Genomic DNA, 20,244 nt, shown 5'->3' with positions numbered 1-20,244 from the left:
GTCTTGTTTTTGTATCCATTCAGCCAGTCTATGTCTTTTGGTTGGGGCATTTAATCCATTCACGTTTAAGGTAATTATCGATATGGATGTTCCTATGACCATTTTCTTAATTGTTTTGGGTTTGTTTTTGTAGGTCTTTTTCTTCTCTTGTGTTTCCCACTTAGAGAAGTTCCTTTAGCATTTGTTGTAGAGCTGGTTTGGTGGTGCTGAATTCTCTTAGCTTTTGCTTGTCTGTAAAGCTTTTGATTTCTCCATTGAATCTGAATGAGATCCTTGCCGGGTAGAGTAATCTTGGTTGTAGGTTCTTCCCTTTCATCACTTTAAGTATATCATGCCACTCCCTTCTGGCTTGCAGAGTTTCTGCTGAGAAATCAGCTGTTAACCTTATGGGAGTTCCCTTGTATGTTATGTGTCGTTTTTCCCATGCTGCTTTCAATAATTTTTCTTTGTCTTTAATTTTTGCCACTTTGATTACTATGTGTCTCGGCGTGTTTCTCCTTGGGTTTATCCTGTATGGGACTCTCTGCGCTTCCTGGACTTGGGTGGCTATTTCCTTTCCCATGTTAGGGAAGTTTTCGACTATAATCTCTTCAAATATTTTCTCTGGTCCTTTCTCTCTCTCTTCTCCTTCTGGGACCCCTATAATGCGAATGTTGTTGAATTTAATGTTGTCCCAGAGGTCTCTTAGGCTGTCTTCATTTCTTTTCATTCTTTTTTCTTTAGTCTGTTCCACAGCAGTGAATTCCACCATTCTGTCTTCCAGGTCACTTATCCGTTCTTCTGCCTCAGTTATTCTGCTATTGATTCCTTCTAGTGTAGTTTTCATTTCAGTTATTGTATTGGTCATCTCTGTTTGTTTGTTCTTTAATTCTTCTAGGTCTTTGTTAATCATTTCTTGCATCTTCTCAATCTTTGCCTCCATTCTTATTCCGAGGTCCTGGATCATCTTCACTATCATTATTCTGAATTCTTTCTCTGGAAGGTTGCCTGGCGCCCGAACAGGGACCTGAGTACGTGAGGCATTTCGGAAGATTTCAGGTAAGTAGAACTCTCGAGTGAGATAGTGTGGCCACAAGAAATAATTTCGTTTTTAGGACGGTAACTCGAGAAAGAGTCAGAAGTAAAATAATAGGGGACAAAAGGGCTCTAAGGAGCGTGATTTATTTGCTCAGGTTTTGCTTTCAATGTTAAAAGCCCGTGGAACTAAGGTAACTACCTCACAACTTCTGGAATTTTTGTCATTAGTATATGATGCTTGTCCTTGGTTCCCTGAAGGAGGATCAGTGGACTTAGCAATTTGGACTCGTGTAGAAGATGAGTTATCTAAATATCATAAAGCACATGGACCATCTTCTGTTTCAGTTTCCACTTTTAGCTTGTGGAATTTAATAAGAGATTGTTTTAATCCAATTTATGATTCAGTTCCAAAATTAACAGCTAAATCTGTAGAACATATTGCTGCAGTAGCTACTGCTCCTCCATTGCCACCGAGGATAAAGAGTGTTAATTCACTTGATGATGATGACTTTTCTTTTGATTTAGCAGGTGAAGAAGCCAAATATGAGGCTGAAAAATATCCTGATGAAAATATTCTTCCGCGGTTACAGCAATTACATGTCTCTGTCCCTATCCCTCCTAAGCTTAGTCCTTTACAACAAGCAGTACGGGGAGCTCTTAATAGAGAGGAGGATCCTTTATTCTGCTGCCCGGTGGTGGAATGACCTAATCCTCAAAATCCACAACAAAATAATCGGGAATATCAGCCTCTCTCCTTTAAGGTTTTGAAAGATTTAAAAGCAGCCTGTGCACAATATGGGCCTATAGCCCCTTTCACTATTACTATGTTGGATACGATTGCAACAGAAGCATTGCCTCCAGCAGACTGGAAATCTATTGCTCGTGCTTGTCTCACTGGTGGCGACTATTTACTTTGGAAATCAGAATATTATGAAAAGGCTGCTGAACAAGCTGAAAGAAATACTGCACATAATGTGCTAGTAAATTATGAGATGTTGATTGGGGAAGGACAACATCAGTTATTACAGGATCAATTAGCTTTCCCTTTTGTGGCTTATGCTCAGATCTATCATATAGCTCTACATGCATGGAAACATTTAGCTGCCTCCACTAGGACTGAAGACCTTGCTAAAATAAGGCAAGGGGCAGATGAACCTTATGCTGATTTTGTGGCTAGATTATTACAGGCTGTTCATAGAATTATTTCTGATGGTCCTTCTGGAGCAATTATCGTCAAACAATTGGCTTTCGAAAATGCTAATAATATTTGTCAAGCAGCTATACGTCCATGGAAAAGGAAAGGAAATTTAGAGGATTATATTCGAGTTTGTTCTGATATTGGATCATCTTACTTACAGGGAGCAGCTATAGCTGCAGCCCTGACTAAGGCAGGATTTGGGCCAAATGCTAAAAGTAAAAACTGTTTTAAATGTGGGAAGCCAGGTCATTTTGCAAAAAATTGTACTGTTGATACTCCTAATATGCCTGTCGTAAATTCTGTGCCTCAAGGTAAATCTCCTCCTCCCACAATTTGTCCCCGATGCCAAAGAGGACGGCATTGGGCTAAAGAATGTCGATCAGTGACTCATAAAGATGGAACTCCCTTGTCGGGAAACTTCCGGAGGGGCCTGCTCCGGCCCCATCAAACAATTGGAGCAATGTCAATAATCCCCCCACAACCTGCTCCACCGCCTCCAGCTCAGACCTTTGTTCCTCAGGGAATGGAATCTCCTCCCTTCAAAGGGCCACGCCAAATAGTGCAGGACTGGACCTCTGTGCCTCCACCCAATTCTTATTAACCTCGGATATGGGACCCCAAGCCCTTCCTACGGGAACTTTTGGGCCTTTACCCCAGGGAACGGTTGGTATAATCCTTGGAAGAAGTAGTATGTGTATGAAAGGCTTAACTATTATTCCTGGGGTGATTGATGCTGATTATGAAGGGGAATTAAAGGTTATGGTTCAAACATCAAAAAGATCTTTTCTTATCACGCCCGGTATGCGAATAGCTCAGCTTCTATTAATTCCATATATACCAGAAGGAAAAATTTTACAACATAACAAAAGAGGAACTGGGGCTTTCGGTTCCTCTGATGCAGTTTACTGGATTCAACAAATTGGTAGGGAAAGACCACAATTGGTATTAAAAATAAATGGAAGGCCTTTTTCTGGGTTATTAGATACTGGTGCTGATGTTTCTGTTATTTCGTTTATACATTGGCCAAAAAATTGGCCCGTGCACCAAACCATTACACAGTTGCAAGGTATTGGCCAATCTAATTCTCCACAACAAAGTTCGCAATATCTACATTGGCAGGATGCTGAAGGTAATCAAGGAATATTCAAACCCTACGTATTGCCCGGATTGCCAGTTAACCTTTGGGGAAGAGATATATTACAACAAATGGGAATCCTATTGCTTAGTCCCAACCCTACTGTAACTAATATATTGTTAAATCAAGGGTATGATCCTAGGAATGGTTTGGGAAAAAATCAACAGGGAAATAAATTACCCTTACAGACTGATAATAAACAGGATAAAACAGGCTTGGGTTTTTTCTAGGGGTCTTGGATTCTCCTCCACCACATGCTGACCCTATAACTTGGATTTCTGATAATCCTGTCTGGGTGGACCAATGGGCCCTTTCTAAGGAGAAATTAATGGCGGCTCATAATATAATTAATGAACAGCTTGCTTTGGGCAGACTAGAAAAGTCTAATAGCCCTTGGAATACTCCTATATTTGTTATGAAGAAAAAATCGGGAAAATATCGTTTATTGCAAGATTTACGTGCTGTTAATCAAACTATGGTAATTATGGGAGCTCTGCAACCAGGTTTGCCTTCTCCTGCAGCCATACCTAAAAATTATATGATTATTATTATTGATCTTAAGGATTGCTTTTTTACTATTCCTCTATTTCCGGCTGATAAGTTGCGATTTGCTTTTAGCTTACCCTCTTTAAATTTTATAGAACCTATGCAACGTTATCAATGGAAAATGCTGCCTCAGGGTATGGCTAATAGTCCTACTTTATGTCAACAGTTTGTAGCTCAAGTTATTGCCCCTGTTCGTAAACAGTTCCCTCAGATATATTTTATTCATTATATGGATGACTTATTACTTGCTTATTCTGATAAACATATTTTACTTAAGGCTTATAATTCCCTTCAAAGTCATTTGTCACGATCAGGACTAGTCATTGCTGCTGACAAAGTACAGATGAACCCACCTTTCTCATATCTTGGTAAGTATATCACAAATTATAATATTACACCTCAGAAGATAGAGATACGGACTGACGTTCTTAAAACTTTAAATGATTTTCAAAAGTTATTAGGAGATATTAATTGGCTGCGACCTTCTTTACAATTAACTACGGGTCAGTTACAGCCTCTTTTTAATATCCTAAAGGGAAGTCCTGATCCTTCTTCCCCTCGTATTTTAACTTCTGAAGCTCAACAAGCACTCAAGCTTGTAAACAAAGCAATACAATCTGCTCAGCTAACTAGAATTGAGCCTTCTTTACCTATACTATTAATAATCTGTGCTACGTCACATACCCCTACCGCCTTATTATGGCAAGAAACAGGAATTCTTGAATGGATTCATATGAAAAATACGCCTAATAAAGTCATTACACCTTATTATGAGTTAATAGCAACCCTTGTTCAATTGGGTCGTAGAAGAAATATTCAGTTGGTAGGATATGAACCAAATTCTATTATTATACCTTATACTACTTATCAATATTCTTGGCTATTATTTGTCTCTGATTTTTGGGCTCTTGCTTTTGCTGGATATTCAGGAATTATTGATAATCATTATCCTTCTAATAAGCTCCTTCATTTTGCTACTCAACATCTATTTATTTTTCCTAAAACTATCTGTTCAACTCCTATTCTCAATGCCCCAAATGTTTTTACTGATGGTTCTGCCAATGGCATTGCTGTGGTTATTTCTGATGACTTACTTCATAAAGAACAAACAGATCATACCTCTGCCCAACGAGTTGAATTACATGCGATTTCCTTGGCTTTTCAAATCTTTTCACACTGTTCTTTTAATCTCTGTACGGATAGCCATTATTTGGTTACTATTTTGCGTAACATAGAAACTGCTATAATTGGCAATACTGTTGATTCTCAATTGTTTCAGACTTTCTTTCAACTACGAAAGATTATTCGTCAGCATGACTTTCCTGTAGCCATATTACATATTCGAGCCCATTCAGGTCTCCCTGGCCCATTGTCTTTGGGAAATCAATTGGCTGACGAAAATACAAAGATTATAGCCTTAAGTTTATCTCAACCTCAGGATCTTGCTACTCAATCACATAATTTACATCATCAATCTGCTGCTATGCTTCAAAAACAATTCTCTATTTCTAGAGAAACAGCCCGATACATTGTTAAGTCCTGCTCTAAATGTTTACCCCACCTTCCTGTTCCACAATTTGGAGTCAATCCTCGGGGTTGACTCCCTCATCATCTTTGGCAAATGGATGTTACTCATATTCCCTCTTTTGGTAAATTACAATTTGTTCATGTAACTGTTGATACTTACTCTAATTTTATATGTGCTACGCCTTTGGCTGGGGAATCTACTAAATATGTAATTACTCATTTATTTCATTGTTTTGCATCTATGGGAATTCCTAAAGCTTTAAAAACAGATAATGCTCCAGGATATACGAGTAAAGCTTTTGCCAATTTTTGTGCAACTTTCCATATTTCACATAAAACAGGCATTCCCTACAATCCTCAGGGTCAAGGTATTGTAGAACGTGCCAACCAACAATTAAAAATTACATTACAAAAAATAAAAAAGGGGGAATATGATAGATCTCCTCAGATTATGCTTAATCATGCTTTATTTATTTTAAATTTTTTAACTTTAGATGCATTTAGTCACACGCCTTATGGACGATTGTTTACAGGTCTTTCTGGAACCCCTCCTGAAAAAGCGCTTGTTAAATGGAAAGATCCCATGACTAACCTTTGGCATGGACCAGACCCTGTTTTAGTATGGGGCCGAGGCCATGTTTGTGTTTTCCCTAGGGAGGCAGACTCTCCGCGGTGGCTCCCGGAGCGCTTGGTTCGACATTATCATGCCGTCACCAATAAACACCCTGACTCGAAGAATGCGTGGCCTGAGGCTCTCGCAATCGACCACAGCACACCCCAACCGGTTCCCCCGGCGGACGAGAAGAATGCGGCGAGGAGTAGGAGACAACTTGTCAGGGAGGCGAGGGGAGATCGAAATCAAATTACTTGGTATCAATTGCAATGTTTAGTATTTCAAGCACGTAGGATTATGGAGGAGAGTGCTCATCCTCGCTCTCCTCTTACCTTTTTTTTAGCCATGATAGCTGTATTGGCAGCCCCACCTATAGAGGCTAAATCTTATTGGGCTTATGTACCCGATCCTCCTTTATTACAACCTGTTACATGGTCTGAAGCTGACCTTCCAATTTTCTATAATGATTCTACTTTTGGAAGAGTGCTAGAAAATTTGCCTATTACTAATACTTCTGTTAATTACTCTAATTGGTTTAATACTCCCCCTGTTTGTTTAAGTCCTATGAGTACCAATTCGGGTTGTGTTAAGGCTGTTGCTTTAGAACATGCTATTTCTTACCAAACCACTGTAAATTCTCAATTTTTTACTCATTTACGTAAAAATTATAAAGCTGTGGGATCTAATATTTGTCTTCCTTGCAAACAGACTGTTTCTAGACGAGAAGATTTATCCACCTTTGTATTTTGGTATAAGGATAACGTTCCCATTCACATGAATGCTAGAGTAACTAAGCTTGCTTCTAATACTTCGTTGGATCATTCTCTATGCATATATCGCTTGAGGATTGAAGATACTGGACATTATTTGTGTATTGAAACTACCATAGGTAATCAAGGGACTTTATTAGCTGGACATCAAATTACGGTCGTAAAGACTGTCATAGGACTACAATTTCCTGCTTTTATGGCTTCTGAATTCCCGCAGTTTGATTTTCCTGTTTGTAATGATACATGGACCACAGCCTCTGTCTGGTGGACTTTAGATTATGATAATGGCACCATACTAGTTTCTTCTGTCCCCGTTAATAATAACAGCCTTGTTTTTTACAAGCAATGGGAATTCTGGAAACTTGCCTTATCCTTTTCTTATAGACCGGTGATTACTTGCGTCGCTCCTCCTTATGCTTTATTGATTGGAGATTTAATTATAGAAAACACTATGAATCCTATAGGTTATAATATTACTTGTGTTAATTGTATCTTTAGTAGTTGTGTTTTGCCCGTTAAAGGATCTGCATCTGTTATGATTATGAAGCAACCTTCTTATATAATGTTACCTGTTAATTTGTCTGAACCATGGTATCATAACACTGGCATGCAAGCCTGGCTGGAATTGACTGAAGCATTAAAACGACCAAAGAGATTTATAGGTGTTCTAATATGTGCAATCCTAGCCTTAGCAGCTTTAACTGCTACTGCGGCCACTGCTGGGATTGCTCTTTCACAAACTATTCACCAGGCTCATTATGTTAATCAGTTATCTAAAAATACTAGTGTAGCATTAGCCCTACAAAGTCATATTGATACCCAACTAAAAACGGAAGTAGATGAATTAAAAAATGTTCTAATAGGAATAGGGGATCAAGTTATGGCTTTAAAATTAAAAATGCGTTTGATTTGTCATGCCAAATATACCTGGATTTGTGTAACTCAGCATTTATATAATGATTCACAATGGGATTGGGAAAAAGTAAAAATGCATATATTAAGTGTATGGACTGATGGACACATTAGCCTTGATATTCAGAAGTTAAATGCCGAAATACAAGCTATTCAAGAGGGCCACCTGGACGAAGATGGACCCCAGAATTTGATTCAAGGATTATTAGATCAACTACAAGGGCTAAATCCGATACAATGGATTCATGGAGGGCTCTCAGGCCTGATATCAATTGGTGTACTACTTTTATTGGTGATCGGTTTATTACCTTGTGTTGTTAGATTTGTAATGGGGCGCTTCGCTGTCTTGCGTCAGGATGTTCATGGCTTAAAACTACATTATCAAGCTTTAAAAAATAATAAAAAAGGGGGAAATGTGGTGGCCCCCAAGCTGTAAGCTTATTCAGCTTTCTGCTTTCCGGAGAACTGCTTGTCTCTTTCTTGGTATGCACTCCTGACGCTGCGGTATTGAGCGTAAAAAGGGAAAATGGCTTGCGGCCAGTTTCGTTCCAGGTGCCTGCTCTGGATCTAAGAGCCCCTGGTTGTTCCCCAGAAGAAGGACGTGCTGCCCTGAAGGGGAAGTCTGTATCTCCAGAGAATGGCCCATAAGGCATGCTGACGCATAGATAGTGGCACATAGATAGTGGCGACAGAATTATGTGGAAATACAAGGTTTACTGATTTATTGTCTAATATTCGTTCCATACTAAACCTATATATACATTCATGCTCTTTGAATAAACTTGCCTTGCAACCATCAGTTGTCTTGGCCCTTCTGACCCCATACTGGTGCTTTTCAGTTCCTTACCCCTCACCGCCAGGAACTTCTAGCTTTCTGCAGCCGGTCTGCGGCAGAGAAGGTGTTGGTTGAGAGGTGCTTTTTTTTTTTTTCCCTCCAGGAGAGAGGATACAGATACTAAGATTGAAAAGAATCTGTACCAAAGACAAGGACTAGCCCAGGGCAGCCTTAGTAAAGGGCAGATAGATTGAGAAGACGCAAGGGAGGGGGCCGGACAGGCAGGTTGGAGCTACATGCCCAGCTAATTACGACATGTAGGAATTTGAACACTGGGGTCAACTGGTGACCTACAGAATATGTCTTCGGAGACATGACGTGATTGGATCTTTGCTTTAGGGAAGAATTTTTTAGCAATGTGAAGATGGAGGAGAGATAGAGAGACCTTTGCTCATGAAGGGTTTGCTGTGACTTGGTGGAGGATCCAGTGGGGAGCAAAACAGCTCTGACCTCAGGGAACTTGTATTCCAGCAGGGGCCAGTTAGAAGAATCTTGCGTTGGCCCAGGAGGGACATGATGAGGGCTTTAACTACAGAGAAATAAATGCATGTAGCATAGGTGAAGAAGGAGGAGGAACTGGGGCCAGACAGCTGGCTGGATGTGGGGACGGAGGAAGAGCCGTTAGCAGAGCCCCAGCAGCAGTCATTTGGAGGGAAGCTAATGAGCTCAGTTTGGACTAGGAGACTTGCATTGCCTGCAGGACACCCATTTGGGACACCTGATGGACGGGCACCATCTGTCCATCAGGCAGTGGAAAACTCGGTTAGGTGCTCAGGAGAGAGATTAGAGCTGGAGACGCAGATTTATGCATCAGAATCCCCTGGTGGTCCAGTGGTTAGGACTCCACGCTTCCATTGCAGGGGCCACGGGTTGGATCCCTGGTCGGAGAACTAAGATCCCATATGCTGCGTGGTGTGGCCAAAAAAAAAAGTGGCAGGAGCTGCAGGAGGGGCATGACTTTGCCAGGAGGAGAGTGTAGAAGAGGGTTTGAGGAGGAAGCCCAGGAAACATCCACATTCAAATGTCAAGAGGAGAAGCCAGTAAGGAGGGTGAGGAGTTGTGCTGCTAATCAGTATTGGTGGTGATAATAACCAAACAGTGACAACGACCGTAGAACTTGATTCTGACTGTTGATGGCCCATTCTGTTTGGGGGCAGGAGGTTTAATCTTATGTTATTATCAGGATGATGTTTAAGTACTTTGAATTCGGGATGCCTACACCCACCGGACAGAAAGGAAAGCAGGGCAGGAGGGAGGAAGGCTCTGTTTGGGAGGATGGAGGGTCTGCACAGAGATGTTTGATGCTTGACTGCAGAAGTGTCGCAGTCTTTTCCAGCCTTCACAGGGAGGACGGAGCTAACCCGAGAACTAGAGCTGGACACGGTCACTAGGTGGTGTTTGTGTGTTCCCCCTCCTGGGGATGTTGAGCAGAGGGGATGGTGTGCGTGAGTGCAGTGAGGGTTGCCTGGGGGACCTCCTCCCCACAGTTGCCCCTTCCTCCGAACTCCTGGGGGGCTGGGATATTTTACGAGCTCCGTGCTTCAGCTGCACGTCCTTCTTACACAAATCCTTTGGCAGCCCTGTTCTCCGGTCCTTCAAAGATTCAGTCCTCTCAGGCTGTCAGTTAATCTTCAAAGGTGCGATTGTCAGAGAGAGAGCCCTCTGTCACCCCCACCCCCTGTGACCAGCTCTGTCACCTCTGAAGCAAGTCACTTAACCTCTCCATGCTTTGGTTTCCTCATCTGTAAATCAGGGGCAACAAGGCTCGGTCCTTTACACTCCGCAGGGGGCCGGATGTGCAGGTATGGAAGAGGCAGGGTCAGAAGACAAGGGGTTTTATAAATACAAGACAGAGTTAGGCTTGCCGGTCTGGAAGGAGACTTCTCCACTGTGCCTAGGGCCATTTTTGCCTTTTGCTTTCCTAAATCCAAAAGGAAGATGCCCTGCACAGCACGGAAACACCTCCCCACGTGCGGGTCCTGACCCCCTGAAAGCTCATTTTATGCAGACACGATGTCAAGGCAGCTGGAGGAGCTCTTTTGCTGCAAAGGGGAATGTGCCAATCTGTGCTCCAGCCCTGCTGCCGGCGCCTTCAGTGAATGGTCGCGTCTGGAGATTGAGAAGGTCCTTGTACCGCGGAGAGGAACTTCTCAATAGCTGTTGGCCCAAGCCCAGTCAGCCCCTTTTGTGTGCTCACAGATGCCCCAGGAAAAAGCAATTCAACATGTGAGGCAGGCAGGGGATGGATTAAAGGTGCTTCAGAGGTCCAGGAGCAAGGCGGGGGCTCCACGTGTCCCTCTCCGCCTCCTCCTCCTCCTGAGTCGTATTTCTCTGCCGGAAGCATCCCGGCACGCTGGGCCAGCAGCTCCGGGCTCAGGTAGGACAGTAGCATGAATTGGGAGCCGCGTCTGGATCCAGAGACTCACTAAGTGCTTGATCTACGTCGAACTCCAGCTGCATACTGGCTCTAATCCTCCAGACTCTCTTTATAGCTTTGCGGATGGGATGCTGCTTTTGGGTGTCTGTGGGCTGGAGACCTTGGGACTCCTAGTCCTTAGCGGGAATGCCTGGAAATCCCGTTTTCGATCCATCCTCAGAGCCCTTCGGGAAAAAGCCTGTTAGCCGCCAAGGGCGCCTTGCTGCAGCAGCCTCTCGGGTCCCCAGCTGTCCTCAACCCTGGAATGCCGGGTCTCATTTTGGGGAAGGAGCCCTTTAAAGGACAGCCCAATCAGCGGGCTTTGAATTAATAGAAGAGGGTCCTGCATGGTTTAATGAGGTAGCAGGGCATTTATCGCCTGAGAGCGGCTTTGCTGAAAATCTGCCTTGTAGTTTTCATTTACATGGTAATGAGCCCAGAGCTTTTGCCCTTTGTCACCTCCAGATGAAGGAAGACCCAGTTCTTTGGGGGCTCCTCAAACACAGAGGATCTAAAACTGGGAGTGAACCTGTCCTGTCTCTGTGAGGATCGCCTTTGCGCCCTGGGCAGAGAACCGCAGCCATACTCAAGGGCGGATTCCTGAGAGTCTGTTGTTGCTGCTACTGTTCGCATTGTTCTCTCTCGGTTTCCTCCAGCCGTGTGGCTACCAGAGGCTCTAATCAAAAGCAGAGCCGGGGACTGGTCTCTACCTCCACTTTGTGGCATCTCACCTCCCATGGGCCTTGGTCTTCTAATACTTGGCATTTTCTCTAGTCCCTGCTGTGTCGATGTTGTTGCTAAACTGGGTCATGTTCTCAGTGATGGAGCATCAGCTAACTTCCACGGAAATGCAAGAGGCTGCAGCAAGCCCGTTTCTCCTGGACCTTCCATTTACATGCAAACTCTATTGTTTCAGTATCACTCCTGGATGAAGGTACACATGTAAAGTTGCTCTCATCAAGTTGAAGAGCCAGATGACCACATATGCGTTAAAAGTTCCAGAAGAAAGGTGATGCACTAAAGATGGCCCATGGACCTGGAAAAACAAGGGTGGGACAAAATTCAAATTGGATCTGCTGAACCCGTTCATTTGCTCTGCCCTAAGTGAGGGTTAGGGTTAGGGTTCATCGCCCTCCAGCTGGCCTTTACCCGGGCCTGGAACATTACCCGCCATCCTCTTTCTGCCTTCACTGAGCCTTCCCATCCCCGAGGAGACAGCTTACATCTCCCTTCCACACCTTCTGAGACTCTTGGATGATCTCTGGCTTCCTTAGCTCTGCATATCTTCTCTGTTGTCAGAAGTCTCACAGCACTGGAATCGTAGACTGTTGAGCTGGGGGAGGACCATGGAGATGGTTGGTCCAGGGGGTTTGCACAGAGCCCCTTGGCTCCACCTATAGGGTTTGCCTGGACAGAATGGGCACTGAGTGGGGACCAGGCTGAGCAAGCCACCCCAGGGCCCCCACCTGCTTCCACCTGGGTGTGTACCTGCTTTACATGGCTGCGCCTCCTCTTATTTTGTCATCAACCTATGAAAACACTGCACCCTGTCCAGCCCCACTTTCTAAGGAGGAGGGAAAAGAAGGTCTCTGTCACCTATGTGGCACTTTTAGTCACTAAGGACAAGGGGTCTGGAGACAGATCCCTGGGATTGAATCCCAGCTCTACTCCTTGGTTGCTTTATATGTGAGGCAAACTACTTAATCTGTCTCTGCCTCAGTCTCCTCATCTGTGAAATGGGGATAATAAAACCCATGTCATAGAACTGTTGTGAGGAATAGATAGGTTAATATATGGAAAGCATGGAGACCAGTGCCTGGCTTATAATGAGATTTCATTAAGTGTTGACTGCTACTCTTCTCATTATCCTCATCATTATTATTTGTTTTGTTTTTACTTATAAAAGCTCCTGAAAGCTAGGGTCCATAGCTGATTAATCTTTTTTTACCTGACCATGTTCTGCGGGTTCTAGATACTCAGTAAACACGAGTCTACTGACCAATGAAGGTACCAAGGACCCAGAGAATATTTCCTAACTCAGACCTCACAACTAGATTACAGGTTCTTTCAGGGCAGGCACCAGGCTTTCCCCTTGGTGATCTTGCAAAGCACTGCCGACGTAGCTAGTGGTCCCTTACTGGTGGCTTGGTCAACGGGTTAAAGGACTCTGCAGCCAGGACCTGCTCCCATATGAATAAAAGATGTTGTTGAGTTGAGCATTTTATTATTTCTAAACTGTCTCTTCTCTCTTGCATCTGACATCTGGGCAGGTGGCCCCAACAGCTGCAAGTAATTGGCAGGAAGGACACTGAGAGGGTTGACGTCTGGCTTTGCCTTGAACTGAATTATGCTCCCAAATTCATATCTTGAACCCTTAAACCCCAACATGATTATATTTGGACATAGGGCCTATAAGGAGGTTAAATTAAACCTATTAAGGTTAAATGAAGTCAGAAGGATGGGGCCCTAATCCAATAGGACTGGTGTCCTTATAAGAGACACCAGAGTGCTCCCTCTCCTTCCCCTCTCTGCGTCCCTGCGCACAAACCAAGGAAGGGCCATGTGAGGACACAGCTAGAAGGCAGCCACCTTGCCTCTCCCTCAGTGAGTGACAGCACCTGGAGGGTCTGAGTTTTTTACCTATTCTGACCTGAGGGTGTTTAAACATAGCTCTGAGATTCTAAGGGTGAGAAAGGGAGGAGGTCTTTGCAGCCTCTTACCTCCATCCACTCTTATATTTACTCAACAGGAATTTATTAATCACTTACTGTGTGCAAGGACCACATTAGGTACTAAGACTAGAAACAGGAAGACGATACAGTCTCAGCCCTCAAGGAGCTCGTGTGTCTGTGCATTGGTACTGTTGTCAGTCTGCTTGAGCTGCCGTAACAAAATACCACAGACTGGGTGGCTTAAACAACAGAAATTTATCTTCTCACGGTTCTGGAGGCTGGAAGTCCAAGGTCAAGGTGCCAGCAGGGTTGGTCTCCGGTGCGGGCTCTCTTCCTGGCTTGCAGATGGCCGCCTTCTAGCTGTGTCCTCACATGGCCCTTCCTTGGTTTGTGTGCATGGACAGAGGGGGAAAGAAAGGGAGCACTCTGGTGTCTTTTCTTATAAGGACACCAGTCCTATTAGATTAGGGCCCCATCCTTCTGACTTTATTTAACCTTACTAGGTTTAATTTAACCTCCTTATAGGCCCTGTGTCCAAATATAGGCATGTTGGGGTTTAGGACTTCAAGATATGAATTTGGAGGGGGGGCATAATTCAGTCCTTAGCAGATATCAAAGGAAGACAAATGTTAATTCTAATAGAAAGATACTATGAGGATCCAGAGCTCTTATCCCAGCCAGGGGAGATCAGGGAAGGCTTCCAGGAGGAGATGATAGCAGAGCTGAGTGCTGAAGGAATAGTGGCAGTTAGGTGCACAAGGGGAGGAAGAAGCAATATGAGTCAAGGGTACAGCCATGTGAACCTACGTGTGTGTGTGTGTTTGTGTGTGTGTGTGTATTTAAGGGGGCTGGTTTACAAGCCATTCACTTATGCATACATCTCATGAAGTCATTCACCAAACATTTCTTAAGATTTGCTGTACACAGACAAACCACATACAGAGTCTGACAGTGGGGTCCAGAGATGATCTGAAAGCTCAGATTTGCAGAGTTTCCCAAATTAAAGGGCCATCATATTCGCTTTAACCGAATCAATCTACGGCTAGGCGCTCCCATTATTCCATTACAGTGGCAAGTGTAAATGACCACTAAAAAATCTATTGCAGATGGCTCCCCAGGCCACCCGGTGGGCCCACCCCTGGTTCAGGTCGGGTGAATATTGGATTATTATGTGGAGTTAGCCTGCGGGGAAGTGACGGGTTAACATGCACAGTAGCAGGAAGCTATCTTTGTGTTTTTAAGTCATTTCGGAAGTATCTTTTATAGAGCAATTTTTTCTCTCCTAGTCAAAACATTTCCTCTGTTCTTTTCTTTTCCCCTTCTTCTTATATTTTAAGTTGAAACAAATGGAAGAGCTGAATGATTTGTGAATTCAGACTGGGTTGTGGTGCTGTTTTGAGGGGCCTGTGTTATGAGACCCTAATCCCTTTTGGTTAAAGGAGAGGTGTCGTCCAGACCAACCGAGAAGGCAGTGCCAGGTCAACTGAGGCCTAGCTCCCCCTCCCCTCTCTGATCCCCATAGCCTAGGAGTTGCGGCCTTGTGCCTGTGGACCTGTGAACCGGCTTATGGAGGTCTGGGAACCGTCCCTGCCCAGGCCCTGCATGTGTTTGAAGACGTGTGTGTGCATTTCTCTGAAGAGGGTGTGTCGCTGTCCACAGATCCTCAGATGGGTTCATGACCCGAAAGGGTTAAAAAAATCACAGGCTCAGTACAGAGTGCTGGGGAGTGAGTCTCTAGCAAGCTCCTGATGGAAATGGTGCAGAGAAGGAAGCCGTTTTCAAGGGCCTGGCAAATGATTTTTCCTCCTTATGAGTGCCTTTCTCTGGAAGTTTTGGTCTTAAACACCTAGGGGCTGAGGTTCAGGGCGTGCTGGGGAAAGAGGGTGTGAAGAGGAACAGCAGACAGGGAGGCTGACAAATTCATCTGGACTGGCAGTGATTGGAGAGCTGCCCCTTTAACTTAACCCTTCCTCCGCCCTGGCAGTGGCAAACAAACGCTGTGCGGTTTAGAAGAACTCTCTGCTATTAAGTGGTTCCTCTATAAATATCAAAAGAATAAATAGAGAAGAGGTGGGGTGATCATTTACTCAACTAGCATCTACGGAGCCTTTATTATGTGTTCGAGGCTCTGGGCCAGGCAGGGTGGGAGAGGCAGAGGTGAATGACAGGCGGGACCCGGGAGCCTGTGGGGTCATAGGACATGATGTGCGAGAAATAGTCAGCTTTATTTTTTCTCCCTGAAAATGTGGGCAGAACGAGAAATAGTCCAATAAACAGGCAAAAGCAATGCTTTTGTCTCGCTTATCTCTGTAAGTCAGCACGTCGTCGTGACGTACTGAAGCATCAAGTGTGCCGATGCTACTGCTTCCAGTGTTATACGCGGATGGTTTAGTTGCTCCTGAAAATAAGTTTTTTTGGTTATGTTTTTGCCATAATGAATATTGGGAGCATGATGGCCGTTCCTGTGGTTCAGGTGTGTGGTCCACCCAGGTGGGCTTTGGATTAGCAGCGGTAGAACTGGAGAGCCCTACGGGTTTTCTAAATTGCTGGTGTGGAGATGAAGGCCCAGAGTGAGGGTGTGTTGTGGGTTTCACAGCTGGTTATTGGCACAGCCAGGCCTAGGGCCCAGTCTCTTCTCTGCTGGGGATTTTCTGTGACATCATTCACCGTCCGTCAGACACTTGAGGGATTATAACAATAGGGCCCATCTTTTGGGGGTTATTTGGATTAAATGAGAAAAGCATTTAACGGGAAAGCATTTGTAACTAGTTCTGGCCAGGAACAGAAGCTCAGTGAATGCTAGCCACGATTGCTTCTGCCATTCCTTCCTTCCCTCCCTCCCTCCCTCGAACCTTGTTCTCCATGAATTCCCTTAAAACCCTTCTTCCACAGGTTCTCTGCCCCCTGTGTCTTGGGTAATGTATTTCATATGTTTATGAACTGCTAAGTACTTCTTTTTAATTTCCCTCCAATACATTTAGAGTTATAGGGGACACTCAGATCAGCCTGGCACGTTTTTTGTGGAATTTAAATACGCTATTGTTCTTCACACTTCACCTCCCTGGGAAGATGAGTGAGTCATTTTGCCCCCCTCTGTCTCCTCATCTGTCCGTGTGCCTGAGTCTCCCTGGGCTGGGGCCCGGGGATCCAGTCCCCTTGAGGCCTGGCCGCAGGGCAGTGGTGCTCAGCTGCCCAGGCCTGTGGGCTGGCCCAAGGCTGGTGTGACAGGTTCCTTTCTGATGATGGCTCTGTTTTGGTTTCCCACAGCACACGAGGTGATATTTTCTCCGGGGAACAGAGACCCAAACTCTCAGACCCTTTTGTGCCATCCACTGATGGCCGGCAGCCCGTTGTTTCATGAATACTCTATAGTGTGAATTGTTTTCTCTGAGCCTGATTCGCTCACACAAAGACTCAGGAGCGGTGTAACGGGAAACCCTTCCCTTTGTGCTGAGATCTTCAGGCTCCTGAGCAGGAACTGTGAGGTTTGACTATGTTTTAGTACAGGGAAACTATCAAAGCCAGCACAGAAGCAAAACTACGAGGAAGCAATTGATGATTTATGTAAGAATATTAATTCAGCACTTAACATACTAAAGAAAAGTGGAGAAATGGTATGCTTACGACTTTAAGAACTGAAAGTTTGAACACTTTTCTGTTACAAATGTATATTAGCAAGGATATCCAGCTCAGTACAGTGAAGTTTGAGTATAGTCAGTCTTCCATATCCGAGGGCTGTGCATCTGCAGATTTGACTAACCACAGATCGAAAATATTTGAAAAAAAACTTCCAGAAAGTTCCCAGAGACACCCCGCCCCGCTCCCGCTCTCCCTCCTGCCTTGCAGAGAAAGAGCCCAGGGAAGAGGAGAGGATTTGCAGGGTCTTTGGCTCCTTCCTGCCTTGGCGCTCAGGTGAGGGCGAGGTGAGTACGGAGCCAGGGATGGCTGTAGCGCCCAGGAGATACCTGCAATTTAGCAGTAAGGATAACAGCTGCCGTTTGAGAGGCTGTCATGGCTAAAAGCTTGGGCTATGGAGACGGGTGGCCTGCGTTTAAATCCCAGCTCTGCCTGGGTCGTGTGATCTTGAGCAAATTATTTAACCTCTCTGGGCCTCAGTTTCCTTATCTATAAAATAGGGATGAAAGTATCTACCACATGGGGTTATTTTGAGGAGTAGAAGTACAGTGCTTAGAACAACACCTAGCCAATAAAAAGTTAGCTGGTTTATTAAGAACTTGCCATATACCAAGCCCTGTGCTAGGAAGTTCACTTACATTATCTCATTTTATCCCCAATTAGCTTTGGGGGCAAGTACTGTTCTTATTGACGGAGAAAGAAACCAAAGCTCAGAGATATTAGTTTGCTGAAGTCCCGGTGGCTTGTGAGTAGCAAAGCTGGGGTTCAGACACTGAACTCCGATGCTGGTGCCCACCTGTACCACCCACAGGGGGCCCTGCCCAGGAGCCCGCCGGCATGCTCTCTCCTTTTTGTGGCGCTCACATTTGGCTGCGTACTCTGGCTGGCATCCTTGGTGGCTTCCTACCAGGGAGATTATTTCCCCTGCCTTCAAATGATCCTGATTCCCTCCCCTCTTTTCTATTTAAATATTTAGGAACAGACGTCAAATTCGATGGATTCAACATCAACACTTGCAGGGAGATGATCAGCCTGATGGGTGTATCCTTTAAATGTCACATTATTTTTACTCTGATCCTGATTTTCATGACTCCTCCACCTTTCCCAGTGAGATGGAGGCAAGGGAAAGAGGGAGAAGGGAACCCGCATTTTCTGAGCATATGGCAGGTACTTGCTTGAGCTGTAAAGAAAAATGTCATCTCATTTTTGCTCCTCAGTAAGCTCGAGATGATCTGTTTTACAGGTGAAGTAACTGAGGTGTGCCGTGTTGACGTGACTTGTTTAAAATCCTTTCATTCAAAGACCGCAGCTATGTGGCATTTGTGACCCTCCTCCTGTTCATCACAGTATTCCTCCCACGAGGCTTCTCCCTCCTCCCTCTCCCCGGCTCTTTCTATCCCCATCTGTCTTTGTCTCCCAGTATTGACACGGCCACCACCAGTAGTTGAGAAATATCACGCAGGATAAAACCTGCTTGTCACTCTGACCCAGTTTAACCCTCGCTGTGTATTGAAGAATGAGTAAGAGACTTGGGGAGGATTGGGGAAGGTTAGGGCATCCTAGGTGGAAGGAACAGTTTAAATGAAGCGCAGAGTGGGGAAGTGTGGAACGTCACTTACTTGAAACTTGGCCCAGGTTACCGTTCTCCATGGTGCTGCTGGTGAAGGTGATTTCTTTGAAAACTGGAGCCTAGGAGGGTGCTTCTCAGTTCTGAGGGCTTCTTCCGTGATAAGATCTGATGACCTTTGGGGCGGGAGGAATGAACTGTACTTACGCGGTAGTCATGCAGAGGGGTCCTGGTTAGCCAGCACGCGTGTGCTGCCCTCTGCTGGCAGTGTCAGCCACGGAGAGCGAGCGCTATCCTTGTGGTCCCAGAGCTTCAGATGCTGGGACTCTCCAGCCCTGTGTCCTTCTGTGAGGTCTGCATGGTCCACAGTTTAATTAGTGAGCCACAAAGAACTGTTAAGCGTCGATTCATTTTTCTACAGATAGTTCCTTGATTTCCGAATCATTCTTCTCAAACTTGCCTATAGACTTTAACTTAGATTTGAGGGTGACCTTGTAGTCGCTCACTCATTGTTCCCAGTGGTATTTGCATTTTCATGGCTCCAGGAGGACCGTGACCCAGTCATTCTTCAAGAGGGTCCGTTCCACGGTTTGGATGCTTTGGGGCAGTGGTTCTGAACCAGGATATGCGGCAGAGCTGCCCATGGAGCCTTGTGTAAATATAACAGCTTTATTGAGATATAATTCACATACCATCCAATGTACATCCAATGTACAGGGTACAGTTCAATGGTTTTTAGTATATTCACAGAGTTGTATAAACATCACCACCCATTTTAGAGCATTTTTATCACCCCGAAAAGAGACCCTGCACCCATATTAGCCGTCACTCACCTTTTCCTCTCAACAACCTGAAACCCTCTGCCCTACAACAACTTTGTCTTTATAGATTTGCCTGTTCTGGACATTTTCATGTAAATGGAATCATATAACATGTGGTCCACTATAGCATGTATCAGCACTTAAAAACCATGGGGTTTTTAACAGTCCAGTTGCCTGAGTCTCACTCCCGGAGATGCTGATTCATTAAGTCTGGGATGGGGCCTGGGAATCTGTAGGCAATTCCATCTGGGATTGAGGATTACACTGGTGCTCTGGGACAAGGGTTTTGGAACAGACAGGAGTCCAAGTTCTGGCTCCGCCACAGTTATTGAATGCTCTGAACCTCAGTTTCTTCTCCTGGAAAATGGAATAACAATATGTAGCTTGTGAGGATGAAATGAGATACAAGTACACATGGGACTAGCTAGACCAGAGCGTTAGCCCTCTTTATAGACTACTCTTCTCAGGTATGTTGGTTGAAGTATTAGGATTTGAAGGCTGTGGTGCATCCAACACTCAGCGTGGATCGTGGAAATAAGGACACAGACTTTCTTAAAGGGTGAGGTTTATACTCTTGGG

General features: G+C 44.7%; 1 protein-coding gene across 2 annotated transcripts in view; it reads left to right on the top strand.

Annotated features, from left to right (window-relative positions):
• The window catches only part of LOC130708089 (endogenous retrovirus group K member 13-1 Env polyprotein-like), a 29,934-nt gene extending 21,704 nt beyond the window's left edge, over window positions 1-8,230 (top strand). The window contains exons 2-4 of one of the 2 annotated variants that reach the window (XM_057545097.1): window positions 983-1,038; window positions 6,078-6,293; window positions 6,745-8,230. In XM_057545097.1, coding sequence (XP_057401080.1) covers window positions 6,811-8,154 — 1,344 coding nt within the window. In that variant the 5' untranslated portion in view covers window positions 983-1,038; window positions 6,078-6,293; window positions 6,745-6,810 and the 3' untranslated portion in view covers window positions 8,155-8,230. Of the gene's footprint in view, window positions 1-982; window positions 1,039-5,934; window positions 6,294-6,744 lie in introns of those variants that run through there. The other variant, XM_057545087.1, reaches the window with a different exon arrangement.
• The last annotated feature ends 12,014 nt before the right edge of the window (window positions 8,231-20,244 follow it).

Source organism: Balaenoptera acutorostrata, chromosome 1 (genome assembly GCF_949987535.1).
Source record: "Balaenoptera acutorostrata chromosome 1, mBalAcu1.1, whole genome shotgun sequence".
Lineage (NCBI taxonomy): Eukaryota > Metazoa > Chordata > Mammalia > Artiodactyla > Balaenopteridae > Balaenoptera > Balaenoptera acutorostrata.
The sequence above is the reverse complement of the archived record's forward strand: the minus strand, read 5'-3'. Positions and strand labels throughout refer to the sequence as shown.